The sequence below is a fragment of the Hyposmocoma kahamanoa genome, unplaced genomic scaffold, assembly GCF_003589595.1.
Source record: "Hyposmocoma kahamanoa isolate Upper Pololo Valley unplaced genomic scaffold, ASM358959v1 68, whole genome shotgun sequence".
NCBI lineage: Eukaryota > Metazoa > Arthropoda > Insecta > Lepidoptera > Cosmopterigidae > Hyposmocoma > Hyposmocoma kahamanoa.
This window is the reverse complement of record NW_020653856.1, coordinates 2,344,067-2,358,543: the sequence shown is the minus strand read 5'-3', so window position 1 is coordinate 2,358,543 and position 14,477 is coordinate 2,344,067. Positions and strand designations below refer to the sequence as shown.

At 36.5% G+C, this 14,477-nt stretch overlaps 1 protein-coding gene across 1 annotated transcript in view; it reads left to right on the top strand.

Moving 5' to 3' along the window:
- Window positions 1-13,987, top strand: part of LOC113232290 (potassium voltage-gated channel subfamily C member 4-like) — a 520,425-nt gene extending 506,438 nt beyond the window's left edge. Inside the window, exons 11-13 of the mRNA XM_026466961.1 lie at window positions 3,534-3,758; window positions 9,459-9,648; window positions 13,878-13,987. Coding sequence (XP_026322746.1) covers window positions 3,534-3,758; window positions 9,459-9,648; window positions 13,878-13,987 — 525 coding nt within the window. The remainder of the gene's footprint in view (window positions 1-3,533; window positions 3,759-9,458; window positions 9,649-13,877) is intronic.
- Window positions 13,988-14,477: the final 490 nt, after the last annotated feature.

Below are 14,477 nucleotides of genomic sequence, written 5' to 3'. Positions count from 1 at the left end.
CAAAGGGCAGTACATCAAATTTCAAAACAAATGTTTTCCAAGTGTTTTTGTTGAATTATTTGCATGGATAGTAATAAAATGGACAAAAATATTGACAGTGAGAACAAATAGGTATTAATAAAAATGCGTCGCTGCAGCATTAAGGGATATGGCATTACCAAAAGCGAGAATCAATCGAATGTAACACTGACAGGCATGGTTATTTTTCTAACTATAAATCACACAATAGCCCAAATATCTCATGTATCAATAATCTTGCCAAATTTTGCTTTGGTTACTTCAGATTGCCTACTTGTTTGTATATTTTGATGATTGTTGTTAATGATTGTTTTGTGATAGTGTTGTTCTTGTAAGCGTACATATTATTGATATTCTGTTATTAAAACAATTCAGAACGAGGTTTTTATTATTATTATTTTTACTTTTTCAAGTTTACCAAGAAATGAAAAGATAATGGTAGGAAATAATAGGACTGCTGAATATAAACATTGGATCAGTTCATCTCTATTTATTCGTTTCATTTTGAAGAGTCAAATTTTAACAGAACTTTGAATGTAACTAGATTACATGATAATGCAATTCCATCACTAGGTTCATTGGTAAATAATTTTATATTTAATTTAGATTCGACAAGACTCATTTACTAAGCATTCTCAGTTCTTGTGAACAAAATTATTCACTCGTTTCCGAATGTTTTCCACTGACAACGGTAATACTAAGAATGACTATTTTTAAAGCCAGCAATACAATGATATGTTTATCCAACGTAAACGTATAGATAGCCTATTTGCCTTGCCTTGCCATCGTTCGGTGTCACTCGTCTAGCTGACTGAGTGAAGGCAAGCGCCAACGTGTATAGAGCACATTTGGCGCTTATCACAAATCAAAGGCGCTCGGCCAATAGTGTTCACACGATTGTCCGTCTGCATACGAAATGCATACTGGTTTTTTAACGCAATTCAAAAAAAATTGCCACAATTAACACAAAACAAAGAAAGTACATACAAATTAACAAGATATTCCCAAATGGAATATTGATTGATACTTTAATTAAATGTTCTAATCATACTTTGGTTACAGTAAACTAAACAAAACAGTCAACATTCAAGCCATACATTTACATGTCGATAATGACTTATCGATAGCTTACGGTACAACACTAAAGAAATCCGCCATTTGTAGCGTTAAATTTTTATTTAAATATGCACGTTCATTCTATTGTCAGGGCAGCTCCTTTCCTTTTTTTTTTATCCTGTAAGAATTTTCCATATTTGACGTTGACACCTGTCAAAAGTTGAAGTTACTGCACGAAAACGTTGGAGCCATTAAAAAGGTTCTTTTCGCTTTTGTGAAATCATTTTAAATCACGTTTTTCTTTGTGCTTTAGCTGTAACACTAATTATATAATTCACGCTAAATTAAACTACAAAAGATGCTTTTAAATGTAGAACATAACATTATGAGCCTTCGAAATAACATTTTTCCAATTTTTCTAATTTTTCGGGAATTTTTCCGGAAAAATTTCCACTGTTTAAAGTTTTTCGGAAAGTTATCCCAACAGTAGTTCAAACACAAAAAGAAATTCTTTCTTACCGGCTGGATTCGAACCAACGCCTGTTTGCCAGACCGGGTCTAACCCAATCAGCAGACCTCACGAATTTTCTATTTGCTTGATGCCGTCTTTTTTTGCCGCAGCATGAGTATTACTTATTTCTGCCTCCAAGCAGTAGTCCCGTTCCGGTTTTGAAGGGTGTTGGTGAAATTACGGGTACGTGGGACTTGTCAACTTATGTCTCAGGGTGACAAGCGCAGTGGCAGTACCCTTCAGATCGTGCCACAGTAACTATTATCGACAGGCGTGTAGTTTACCACTAGGCACACGATTTGTTTGTCCCTTCACTTGATATTATAAAAAAAAACTTATTTTTATTTTGCAGACATTACGTAAGGGTTTCGCGCCATACGTATTAGTGATGATGGCTAAATGTTCTTTTATAGCAATTTTTTTTTAGATTGCTATGATCGTTTCGTGTAAAGGAACTTACTAAATTTGATATGCATTGCCTTGCATGCTGTAACAAAATGCAAGAGCGTTTGCAGACAATGAGATAAAAAATGGAATCAAGTCTTTGAAATCAAAGTTTATTTAGTTAGTTAAAAAGCTTCATGCTTACTGTAATACGACAGTAACCATGGAGAAGATTCATATCGTTTATTTTTTAATCAAATTACTTCATTATTCTCTTATAAAAATTATCAATACAAATAATCGAACAGGAAGAAAAATTTTTTCGCTCTGACAGGATTCGAACCTGTCTTTTTTATAATATTTAGGTGACGGGACTCCATAACTTGCAGTACCATTTAGAGCTTTAAATGACAAAGATCTCGGAAGCACTGCGACTACCCCCGACACCCCTAGACATAAGTTGACAAGTCCCATGTGTTTGTAATATCATCAGCACCCTTAACTCTTCAAAACCGGAACGCAGTATGGCTTACATTACTGCTTGGCAGCAGAAATAGGTAAGGTGGCAGTACTTCCCCGGACGAACTCTTTTACAAGGAGATCTATTGCTACTAAAACTTAGTGCACAAGCGACATCCGAAATGGATCCTAGTTTTCTAGATCTATATAGTCTCGGATTCGGAAAAATGTAATGAATATATTACTAAACAATTCTTTTAACAATAATTTCGCCATTGTTTTTTGTCTAACCAGTAACAAGATACCGTCTGTAGCAATTATCAAGCCGGAGACGGTACAGTAAGTTTCAATCTGTAACCGAGATCCCAGTTTCAATCAATCAAACATCGACAAATTGCTGTCTTGCCAAATCCATTAGACCCATGCCATTCTTCTTTATTTCTTTTTATGATTTGTAATGTAACGGGACGTATAAGTCTTGCGCCTGGTGGTAAGCTACACGCCTAGCCTTAAGGGTCAATACAACCTTAAATGACTTTGGTTGATTCTGCATAACAGCGAAAGTGTTAAATCAAACTAAACTAACTAAATCACTTTGGAAAAAAAATGTAGTAAAATTGACTTATACACTGATTAGTATACGGTGTGAATATACGATTCCTAAAAATTTTCGTAACAGAAGATAACCGCTCACGCGATACATGCAGCCGTAGACGCATATCACACCTAGAGGTGCCGGTGATGATTTTATACCGAACATCGAATTTATAATATAAATTCGATATTTATATTATAAAAGAAAGAATTTATAATTGATATCGAAGTTATAATAGGTAAAAGAACTAATATTAATTGCTATTTCGGTAACTACTCTAGCAAACCATAAAGTTTTTAATAAAAATAAAATAAAAATAAAATAAAATATTGTTTATTTCAGACTTCGTCCATAGTATTGTTAGTTAGTTAGTAACAATTTGACTTAAAATTAGGTTAGTACATAAGTAATTAATCTATAAATTTATAATAAAATGCTACAAGAAGGAAGGGCACATATACAACTCCTACACATCTAATTTCGGATATGGACATATACCCCCCTCTGTAGGTCCATCCAATATTTGAGGATCGGGCCCTCACACCTATCAGCTATCATCTTCAGGACTCCGTTGGTGCTGCAACGCAATCTGCATCTCAGGGAGTTCGCCTTTTTACGCATGATCGCATAGAAATCGTCAATACGGGCTTCGGCAAACATCCCCGACGCACTGCAGAAGCGCGGCCTCCCCAACAAAGCCCTGAAGATGTTATTAAACTGAACGCGCAGAGCACTGTAAGCACATTTGCTATATGAGATCCACAGACTGCTCGTGTAAAACGACTGGCAATATGTCTTAAATATGTGTAATATGCCTGGGTCTGTCATTTAAAAAAAATAAACAACCTCAAAAATACGTCACGACAATCGTGTGTGTTATTGTTTGGGCTGGTGATTTCGGTGTTTATTTATTGAAAACATACCGTAAGTCACGTTTTTAAAGTTTACCCTGAATATAAATGTTTATAAACTATACTTTAAGGAGTAATTTCACGGTAAACGTTAGAACCACTCAAACGGAATATTATCATATTTATCCAAGTACACCAAAAATTTCGTTAGTGCTTTTTAAGTGCAGGATTTGCGGTGTATTACTGCATTTTATTTGAGATGTTTTTGTTGGTAGTACGGAGGATATTTATTTAGCAATGCAGAATAATAATTTTTATTTATACAAACTTGTATTTAAACTGAATACTTTTCTAATTTGCGAAACCAAATAGCCGCCATTTTGCGGTAGTAGGAGCGCATCGCGTGAGCGGATAAACACAAACTTACCTCGAAATTTTACAAAAAAAAACCGCTGTATTCAATTACTGTTACCAATGACTTTTTTTTATATCAACTGAATTAAATAGAACATATTTTTCAAATGGCTCTAATGTCGTTTGTAGAAAAAGAAATTCTGAAACAAAGCCACTCGACTCGCGCAATGGAACCGATTCAATACTGCCCGTATTAACGGTGCCAGTAATTTTACCAGCATTCTTACCCTTCAAAATATGAACGCAGTAATGCTAACATAACTGCGTCGAGGTAGATATAGGTAAGGTACAGTACTTCCCTGGACGAACACTTTCGTAAGGAGCTTTACTGCTACCAAATACTACTATTGTGTGTCAATCTAGAGCAACAAGGAACATATTATTTTCTTATTTAGAGTTAACTGGTTACCGACACAGTATAGATATAGTATAGACACAGTTTTTGACCGATTCACTACGCATGGTTTTATTTCCAATGTTCGATACCGTAAACTTACAGGATGAAGAAAAAATTGTTTGCGTCCTTTATATAGCATCTGGTTGATCAAATAAAAATACGAAGTTTTTAAATATTTTTATTACACATATGTATGTATGTGCACTACGTATTTTTATTTAATAAACCCTATATAAATGATTTCTTCTTCGTCCTGTAAAGTTGTCAAAATTGAGATGGTACCGGTTGCCAGTTCACAGTCGATATGTTAGTTTTTACAATTGTACCTACTTAATTTCATGGTTATAAATTGTAATTATTGCAATTACAAGTATTATAAATAAAAAAAACTAGCAAACCTATGTTGCGTTTTAAAATACTAATCACGCCATCTGTTGTCAAATTTTTGCAACATATCGTTACAAAGGTAGACCTGACCTCACATCAGGCCGTTGACATAGGCTTCCTTGGGAAAAAACACCCGCGTGCACGTACAACACCCTCTCTATTGTCCAGATAGGTCGAGGCCTGGACCAATTAAATTTTCTTTGTCCTGTTTTCTCTGTTTGCTTGATGCCTTCTTTATTTATTTGCTTTTCTGAGATCTATCTAGAGTGCCTTTTTTATCTTGAAATTGACTGGTGTATTTGTTTTTTAAGCTACCAACCTATACCATTCTCAGCGACTGATTGAATAGAACAAAAAATTATATGTGATTGGAAGGACCGTTAATAGGTCAAATAATTTCATTTTCTACATAAATAAAAAATAAATACTAATAAGAATAAATTATTACAATAAGAAGCTAACTGTTTTTTAGTAGCATTAGAGTGAAAGAGTTTGTCCAGGGAAGTACTGCCAACTTACTTATCTGTTTCTACCACCAAGCAGTAATGCCTACATTACTGTATTCCAGTTTTAAAGGTGCTGGTGAAATAACAGGCACATGGGACTTGTCAACTTATATCCCAGGCTGACGGGCGCAGGGGCAATGCCCCTCAGATCTTTGTGATGTAAAACTCTGAGCGGCACTGCATCTGTTAAGTACAGGCGTGTCGCTTACCATCAGGCCCACGACTGTTCTGTCCCGTCACTTAATGTCATGAAAAAAATTTCACATAAAATCTAAAACTCAGAAGTGCAAGCTCGGATTCGAAGCCACGACCTGACTCTGCATGACTGGCGTTGGGTCCAACCGTGGCTGTCACGGCCACGCTACAACGTATACATACAAATAATAATATTTACCTATTTAAATATTGTGTTTTTAAGTATTAATTTTTATAAACTTTGTTTTCTTTCTACTCTGTCTGTGTACACAAATTATACGTTAATGGTATATTTTGGCGATTCATTTGGGAGGGCAAAACCATCGTCAATTTGTTCCAAACCCCTCGCGGATTCATTTATAGAACTATGGTGTATTGTTTCGTGGCCTTATTTTAAGGTATTACTTACATATACTTTCATTTAAACTTTCACGATTTTCAGACATTATTTCATTTTTAATTACTCAATACTCAAGTCCGGACTTGAGTATTGCAGTGAGCACTGAAAATCATACTCAAGGCCTTGCAATTAGGGTCGTATTTCCAGTGCTTGAAATCATACTCAAGTCTGCTCAAATCCTGACTTGAGCATTGAGTAGAGTTCTGAAATACGACCCCTAATCACGTATAAAACATATTTTAATTACCTCGACGTTTCGGACGAATTGCAACGTCCATAGTCTCGAAGGGACTGAAGAAACGGGTGTCAGCTTCTTTTTGCCGTGCGAGTTTTTATAAATACACGCACTTGATCTTCATTATTTATTTGAGCACTAGGGTTCTCATTAGACCGACATACAACACTCACGACATCCGGCGACTTGTCGGGCGATACTCGATGTCGTATACATTTGCTTATAACTGGATGATTAAGTCCCGAATTAAAAATCAAATAATATTACTAACATTTCCATCAACCCAACGTAGCAGAAAAGAAACGTCTGCCTGTCGAACACTTGCCGCAAGCTTCGACAAACAAGCATATGCAAGCTTGCGCAAGCCAATTCAAACACACCATCACACACGTTTTGTGCTTGCGCGCCCTTTCCATGGTTTGGCAATCGTGTGGAGCCGACATAAGGTACTAGCCGATTGTTGCTCAGGGTCCGCCAGCTATATGAGAAAGAAAAGGTAGTGGTCCGTTATGCGGGGAGGTCTTTTCGTGCCGTTACAATAATATTGTATTTATATGGCGAACGGCTGTAGAGTGGAATTGCAGTCCGCAGACTTATTCTCTTGAGCCTTTTCAAGGTGAGAGTGAATGGGCATTACATAGGTGTGCGTGCTTAATCGTCGATCTCGTCGTCACTTTCCAACAGGTGAGATGAAGGTCAATTTACAGAAAAAATAGAGTTCTTAGGTTTTAAGACAGTCAGCCGAGAAATGACCAAATGTCATTTTGATACAACACGTAACTGGCTTTTGTCTAATTGTCTATTATTTTTGTTTTTTTTTGTTTCACTCCATTGACTTACAAATAAATGGACGACGGGTCTAATACAAAAACCACGAAAAAAATGTCCCAAGTCAACCTATTCGAAATTTAAATTATAATGTCATCGCAGTATCGCGCTGTCAGTCGAACAAATGAAGACTAAAGCGGAGTTTGGCGCTCTGTATACGATTTTAGTGCCTTATAAGTGCGGACACTTTTTAGCGCGGACCCGACGTCCATATAATTGTAAGTCAATGTTTCACTCGCTATTTGTTTTAACTACTTATTATTTTTTCATGTAACTTTGTTCTTTTTTTGCTCTTTCTTAAAATCTGTTTTTGGCTTTGTTAAACAATTTATTATATTGTACCATGTTGGTAAAAATTCGTAAATGGCATTGGATTACTCATATTTAATTATAACAATTTATTATTTGTCCGTGAATTTTCTTAAAATGTATATAAATAAAATCAATAAATAAAAAGAAACTGTCATAAAAATTACGTACCTAAATCACATTTTTTTTTCGCACTAACAAACATTTTGGACTCTTTACAGATCCATGGACACTGACCCGTCCTATCTACCTACCTAGTTGGCTTATAGTTTAGTGTATTTCTCTCAACATTACAAATTTCACACAAATACAATTACATATCAATTTATACTACTCTTCGAAAAGTGAGCGTCAGTTTACAAAATAATAAAGAAATAATAATACAATAGTGAGTCATAAGCACACAATAGTGTACATATACAAAATCAACAAAATTAATTAAACTAATAAATAATTGAATTAAACTCTCAATGTCAAGTGTATACAGGAAATGTCAATATGGATTCTTAATAACTAATAAATGTATATTACAGTATAATAATATGGTGAATGTCAAATCCATTAATATATATAATAATTTAATTATTTATTAAGCCCTTTGAGTGTACTCTGATACTGAGTAAAGGGACTTTTCCAATAAAAGGTTCTTCAGTCTGCACCTAAACGTTTCCTCACAGCATTCGTTTTCTAGTTCGGTGGGTAGGTGCTCATATATCCGCTGGTTATAGGTCGGTCCTATAACCAGCGGGATTTTTTCGGGAAGTGCAGTGCGACGCGGTACTGATCGGAGTTATCCCGCACGACGGAGGCACCCACCCATCGCCTCCACTCGCCCAAACGGTGCTAAGTGTTTCCACGTGAACATAATGACCTCAAAAACATATTGCGAGTAGTGGGTCATTATTCGGTGTACACCAAGCAGCGCCTTGCAGGATTGCCTCTGGGTTATGCCAACCATAGTTCGTTATAGATCGTGACTATGATGGGGAAGTAACATTTACTAGAGCTAGACCCACCGAATTTGTCCTCATTGGACTAATTTCGACGACTAATAGATAGACAGATAGCATGGAGTATATAACCGGAAATAGAGACGAAATGGCATTTAATTTGTGTGAAAACTATTCTGCCATGTCATTACTGTAACAACAGCGCTCCGATTGACCAGCCCGAATTCGAAACAATTGACGGGTGTCGTCAATTATTTCACTTCAAATCGACAGAGTTTAACTATGGTTTAACTTGAGCTTTGCTATAATGGACGAAAATTGCAAAATTACATATTTAATATGTAATTACCGATGAAATGTGATTCCTCTTGTTTTTCCCACACCATTGAATGGAACAGCCCCCATTGTTAGAGATATTATCTTTATTACAGTGAATACAGAATATTTTTGGAATATACGGAGACGTACACACAGGTCAGTTGTTGGCGCTGTACTATTTCAGTTTTCTGATTTCAGTGCAAACGATAAGTAATATTTAAAAGTGATGTAAGGCCCATTTGCGTGACTAGTTGTAGGGGATGAATGGCCCTTATTTCATCTCTGTTTCTGGTTATATACTCGAAGACAGATGGTGACCATTATAGGCACATGAGACTTAACAACAGACGTGACGGGCGCAGTGGCTGTGCTCCACAGACCTTTTTGTTTTAAAGCTTTGAAAGAACTGCAACTGTTATGGACAGGCGTGTCATTTACCATCAGACGCACGAGTTATTCGTCCCAGCACTTGGTATCATATAAAAAAATTAATAGAATTTTTTTAAGGTTTCATTTTTCTGCCGATTTCGTAACGGCTTGTTTTTTTACGTGAGAGCAGTGTTAGTCTGCCACACAACACCTATGTTGCTGGAGCACCACACTCGACCTTGCCGGTTAGCGTAGCTAGCTTTACTTTACTACCAGCAATTCCCCTGTCCGCTACCCGGAGGCGCTCCTCTACGCCACAACGGTCCACGGTACGCGACGAGGTCCGAGATATCAGACCTGAGGGAGCTGAATGTGCCCAAATGGTCGAAACCGGCACAAGACCGCAAGAAATGGCATATTTTGGTGTCGGTGGCCAAGATTCACTTCGGGTCGCTGAGCCAGCTAAGTAAGTAAGTTCAGTCTCAATCGTGACAGTTAAAACAATATATACCTTAATTTGACTTTTCGTACCATGACGCGCTAAAAGTAAGCTTATTATAATGTTAAAACTGTAATGTTTTATTTGCAGCTTTGCGACTACTCATTCCCCAGATTGTTCTTATGTCAAATTTAGCAATCTTAAAATAGCTACTCGGACGCAGTGGAAACAAAATTATTTTCGAATTTTATTGTCTAAGTATTGATTTTTAATGATTCAAAGTTATGTTGAACTTGTTTATTTACATAAATCTCTCCAATTTTTGTTTATTTTTTAATTTAATAGTACATAGGACATAATTTCTCGTTAAATAAAAATACGCGATGTTTATTTCGTAAAATCATAACAGCGACATCTATACGCTCCTTGGCGACACTAACAGTTGGCACTAGACTATAATTCCGAATTCACAACGTAACCATCAAGACTCAGCTTGTTTTATTTATTTTACTTCATGAAATGCGGATTTCTTTTTCTAACAGTTAATATGCTCTGAATGTAAATAACATTAAGTACTTAAACATTATACTACGATAAGACGATTCGGAACATCAAAACAGAAAGATTATATAGTTCATATAGCGTTATTTCTTTCCTATTTTTAGTGAGGAATAGACAATATTGGGAAACCATTCGTTCTTTCAATCACTTTAGCAATAATACATTACTTGGTTGACAGGTTTGTCATGGTACGAATGTCATATTATAATAAGCTTTACGCTTACATTGAAATAAGAATGTTTTTGGAAAGGTTATAGTAGGCCTCCTAGGTGAACACATCCTACACTATTGCGCGTGATACACTATTGCGTTCATCAGTTGTGCACTCTAACACGCGGTCTATTCTGTGCTAATAACCTTTACACGGTCGCTCTTTCCGTTGTAACAAAAACGAACACGAGAAATCGCGCGCGTAAGAACGTTGGCTTAAAAAAATTCAAAACAGGTAATCGCGCACGATTGCGCATGCAGGTTTTCCCGCGCGCAATACTGTACTCTCCTGATGACGCGCGATAGAGTGACTGTGTAAGGAGGCTATTTAGATCCGTAGAAAAAAAAGTTTCATTGCCAACTAAGTAATATCTAGGCATCGAGTATATAACCAGAAATAGAGACGAAATAAGGGCCATACATTTCTTCCATTCATAAATATCAACTCTCGTTTGCACTGAAATATAGACAGCGCCAATAACTGACCTGTGTGTACGTCTCCGTCTATTCCAAAAATATTCTATATTTATTGTAATAAAGAAAATATCTCTAACAATGGCGTGCTGTTGCATTCGATGGTGTGAGGAAAAACAGCATAACATCTAATTACAAAACAAATGGAATCAAATTTCATCGGTTTTTGTCCATTATAGCAAAGCTCAAGTTAAGTGGTCGTTTGAAGTGAAACAATTGACGACACCCATTGACGACACCCGACAATTGTTTCGAATTCAGGCTGGCCAATCGGAGCACAGTTATCACAGTAATGATACGGCAGAATTGTTTTCAATTTTTTTACATTTCGTGTCTATTTCTGGTTATATACTCGATGTATCTAGGCAATATCGAATTCTGTTTATAGTGTAACCTCTTATTACTATTCTGATGGACACATCTCTATCGTAGATTGATGAAAAAGTAATTTGTGTTAACAAGAACAGTAATTTTATCTTGAAAAATAGTGGTAGATATATGATGGAAATAATTACGAGTTTCTTTATAAAAAATACCTACCTGAAAAGTATATGGAATTACATTTACCATTTGCCAAGTTTTATTGAGTTAGAAGTGGTATATTTTTAAAATATTAATATAATACTTCAAATTCAAATTTGAAACCACGAAGATATCCCCTTTCCAACAAAAAAAGAATCATCGAAATCGGTTCACACATGACGGAGTAATCATGAAACACGTACAAATTATACCCATATTTTAGAAACAGTAGAACTTCTTGAGAAAGAGTTCGTTCAGGGAAGTACTGCCGCCTTACCTATTTCTACTGCTGAGCAGTAATGTGACCATTGCTGCGTTCCGGTTTTGAGTGTACTGGTGAAATGACAAGCACATGAGTCTGGCGCACCCAGGGCAAAAATCGGCGAGCAGCTTATGCTATATATTATACGCCATTGATACGATTAGAAAAAGAAGGTGACGAGCGCTAAGTAGCAGTAAAATAGCAGTAAATATTACCAAAATGATCTCCAATCAGATTTTTGTAAGAAGACAGAATATTCCTCAGACCTCGTTACGCTGGCTGTCACTGAAGCTATACTAATTTATAACAAAATACCAGGCATCCTCACGAAAGTAGATAGTGACAACGTGTTTAAAACCAAGTTGAGGTCTCTCTTGTTAAGTAAATGTTATTACAATATGGGAGACTTCATGAACTCTCCTATAAGCTAAAAGAGTCCAGTTTCAGATAAGTAATTTTAAGTCTATGTAATACTATGATCTAAAGTTTATTAATGATAATTTTAAGATCCTATATGTATTAGTTCCTAAATGTTATTATTATTATTTTTTGCTATTATTTTTATTTTTACAATTTTAATATTACGTTTAATAATAATTAATTGCTGCACCCCAAAGGGGTATGTATGTACTTATCACCTATGTAATTTTTGTACCTACATTGTTTGCAAATAAATAAATAAAGAAAAGAAAATTATGAAATATAAAACAACTTGACTAGGTGCAAATCAAAAGTACCTTACCTTTTCTGCCGGCAAGCAGTAATGCGAGCATTACTGCGTTCCGGTTTTGAAGGGTAAGGGTACTGGTGACATTACAGGCACATGGGACTTATGTCTCAAGGTGATGGGCGTAGAGGCAGTGCACTTTAGATCTTTGCGATTTAAAGCTCTGAGTGACACTGCAACTGTTATGGAAAGGCGTGTCGATTACCATCAGGCGCACGACTTGTTAATCCCATCACTCAGTACCATTTAAAAAAAATTGTCGAATTGAAAACCTTCTCCATTTTTTTGTTTGTGGCAGTCTGCTTCACAAAGACACAAAATTTCTTTTAAATAGAAAAGTATGCTCTAATTATTTACTGTAAAAGACCTCCGTGGTCGAGTGGCTTGCATACCGGTTTTCATCTCTGAGGTCTCGGGTACGATACTCGGCCATGTTATTGAAGTAAACTAACTTTTCTATGTTGTCTTGAGTCTGGGTATTTGTAGTACCGTTGTTTCCGATGTCCATAACACAAGTGATTTAGTTACTTACTTTGGGATCAAAGCAACGTATGTAATGTTGTCAATGATCTTATATAAAAAACAGGCAGATGTGTTAGTAGCGTCCTCGTAGTGAAGATTCGAATCTCAGTCAAAAGACCGACTTTGCAATCAGTCTGCGTCGAGGAAAGACACAAACCTGACATGTGTAAAGTTGCAGAACAGTAAATAATTGAAGATAGAGATAGCAAATTATTCCTATAGCGAGTGCGACAAAGATGCATGACCTCCTATCATAAATTATGTACTTACACACCTCCTAATACAAATTATGTAGGTACACCAGCTATTTACTAGCTATTTTTGTAACTAATTTGTGTTTGCATGGACGAGCTGGAATTTTTTTTTTTACCTGACAGGCAAATGACTCCACTCCACCTGATGTTAAGTGGAAAGTGGTATCCAAACGCGAAGGAACCTAGTGCAGCGATAATTTATCAACGCTACTGTAATTTCTAGTGATAACAAACAAATCAACTAGATGGCTTTACTGCCGGCTATTCTTTTGTTTTGTTTAGGATTAGCGCCATCTAGCCATATTAGGAAGCGTTAATATAATATAAAGAGGAAATAATAGATATCCACGCCCATTTACGTAGTGCTACATCCTGTCTGGAAGGAGTTTTTCGGAGTAACGATCAGTAGTACGGAGGTTAGCAATGCTCTTGCGTTGTTGGTCCACGGTCTAAATGAACTACAGGCTGCTCGTATAGAACGATAGTAGACGTTTTTTATAATACGAACAAGACGGATGGTAAGCGACACGCCTGTCCATAACAATTGCTGTGTCGCTCAGAGTTTTACCGCAAGTATCTTAGGTAAACTACCATTGCGCCCGTCACCCGTTGAAAAGTTCCATGTGCCTGTAATTACCCTTATTATATTACTGCAGATCGCCAATGCTCTACGTTTCCTCATTATATCGGCTAACTCTCTATCAATGTCTCAATCAATGTTTAGAAGCAATACCTCCTGCTAACGGTGATAGGATGTATCGTGATAAAATCCTTAGAGGGGACACGTGCGCGGCTGTGGAACATAAAATGGATTCTAAATATGATGAAATGTAATCTGAAATAGATACACAAGACATTGTTCCAAACATAAATGTAAAACAATCCAACCTTATTATTCTTGGCAACGAAAACGCACACAGGTAAAACAATTGCATAATAAAAGCTTCTCTATGGAGTTTCAACAGTGAACAGTGTATTCATGAAAGTGCTGAAAGGGTCCGAGTGACGCATGCGCGAGCCCGCCCCTCTCTAGTGACGCGACGTACGCCGCACCGGGCGCACGCAGCGCCTCCCTATTCCCCGCGAGCTCCAAATTCAAATATGATATTCGAAATTCAAGAGTGACCCAACCGAAATTTTCGAAACGTTACTTTTTTTGAGTGAGTTTTCTTTTGTGCCGGTTTCTAAATTTGTCTATGGTGTAACGGTTTTTTTTCTGAATTTTTAATCGCTGTGCCGCAGTGGCGTGGTGCTGCAAATGTGAGGCTCGTGAAAACTACCTTTGATTCAGGTTCGTAAATTTAATTACAAAGTTGCGTGCCCC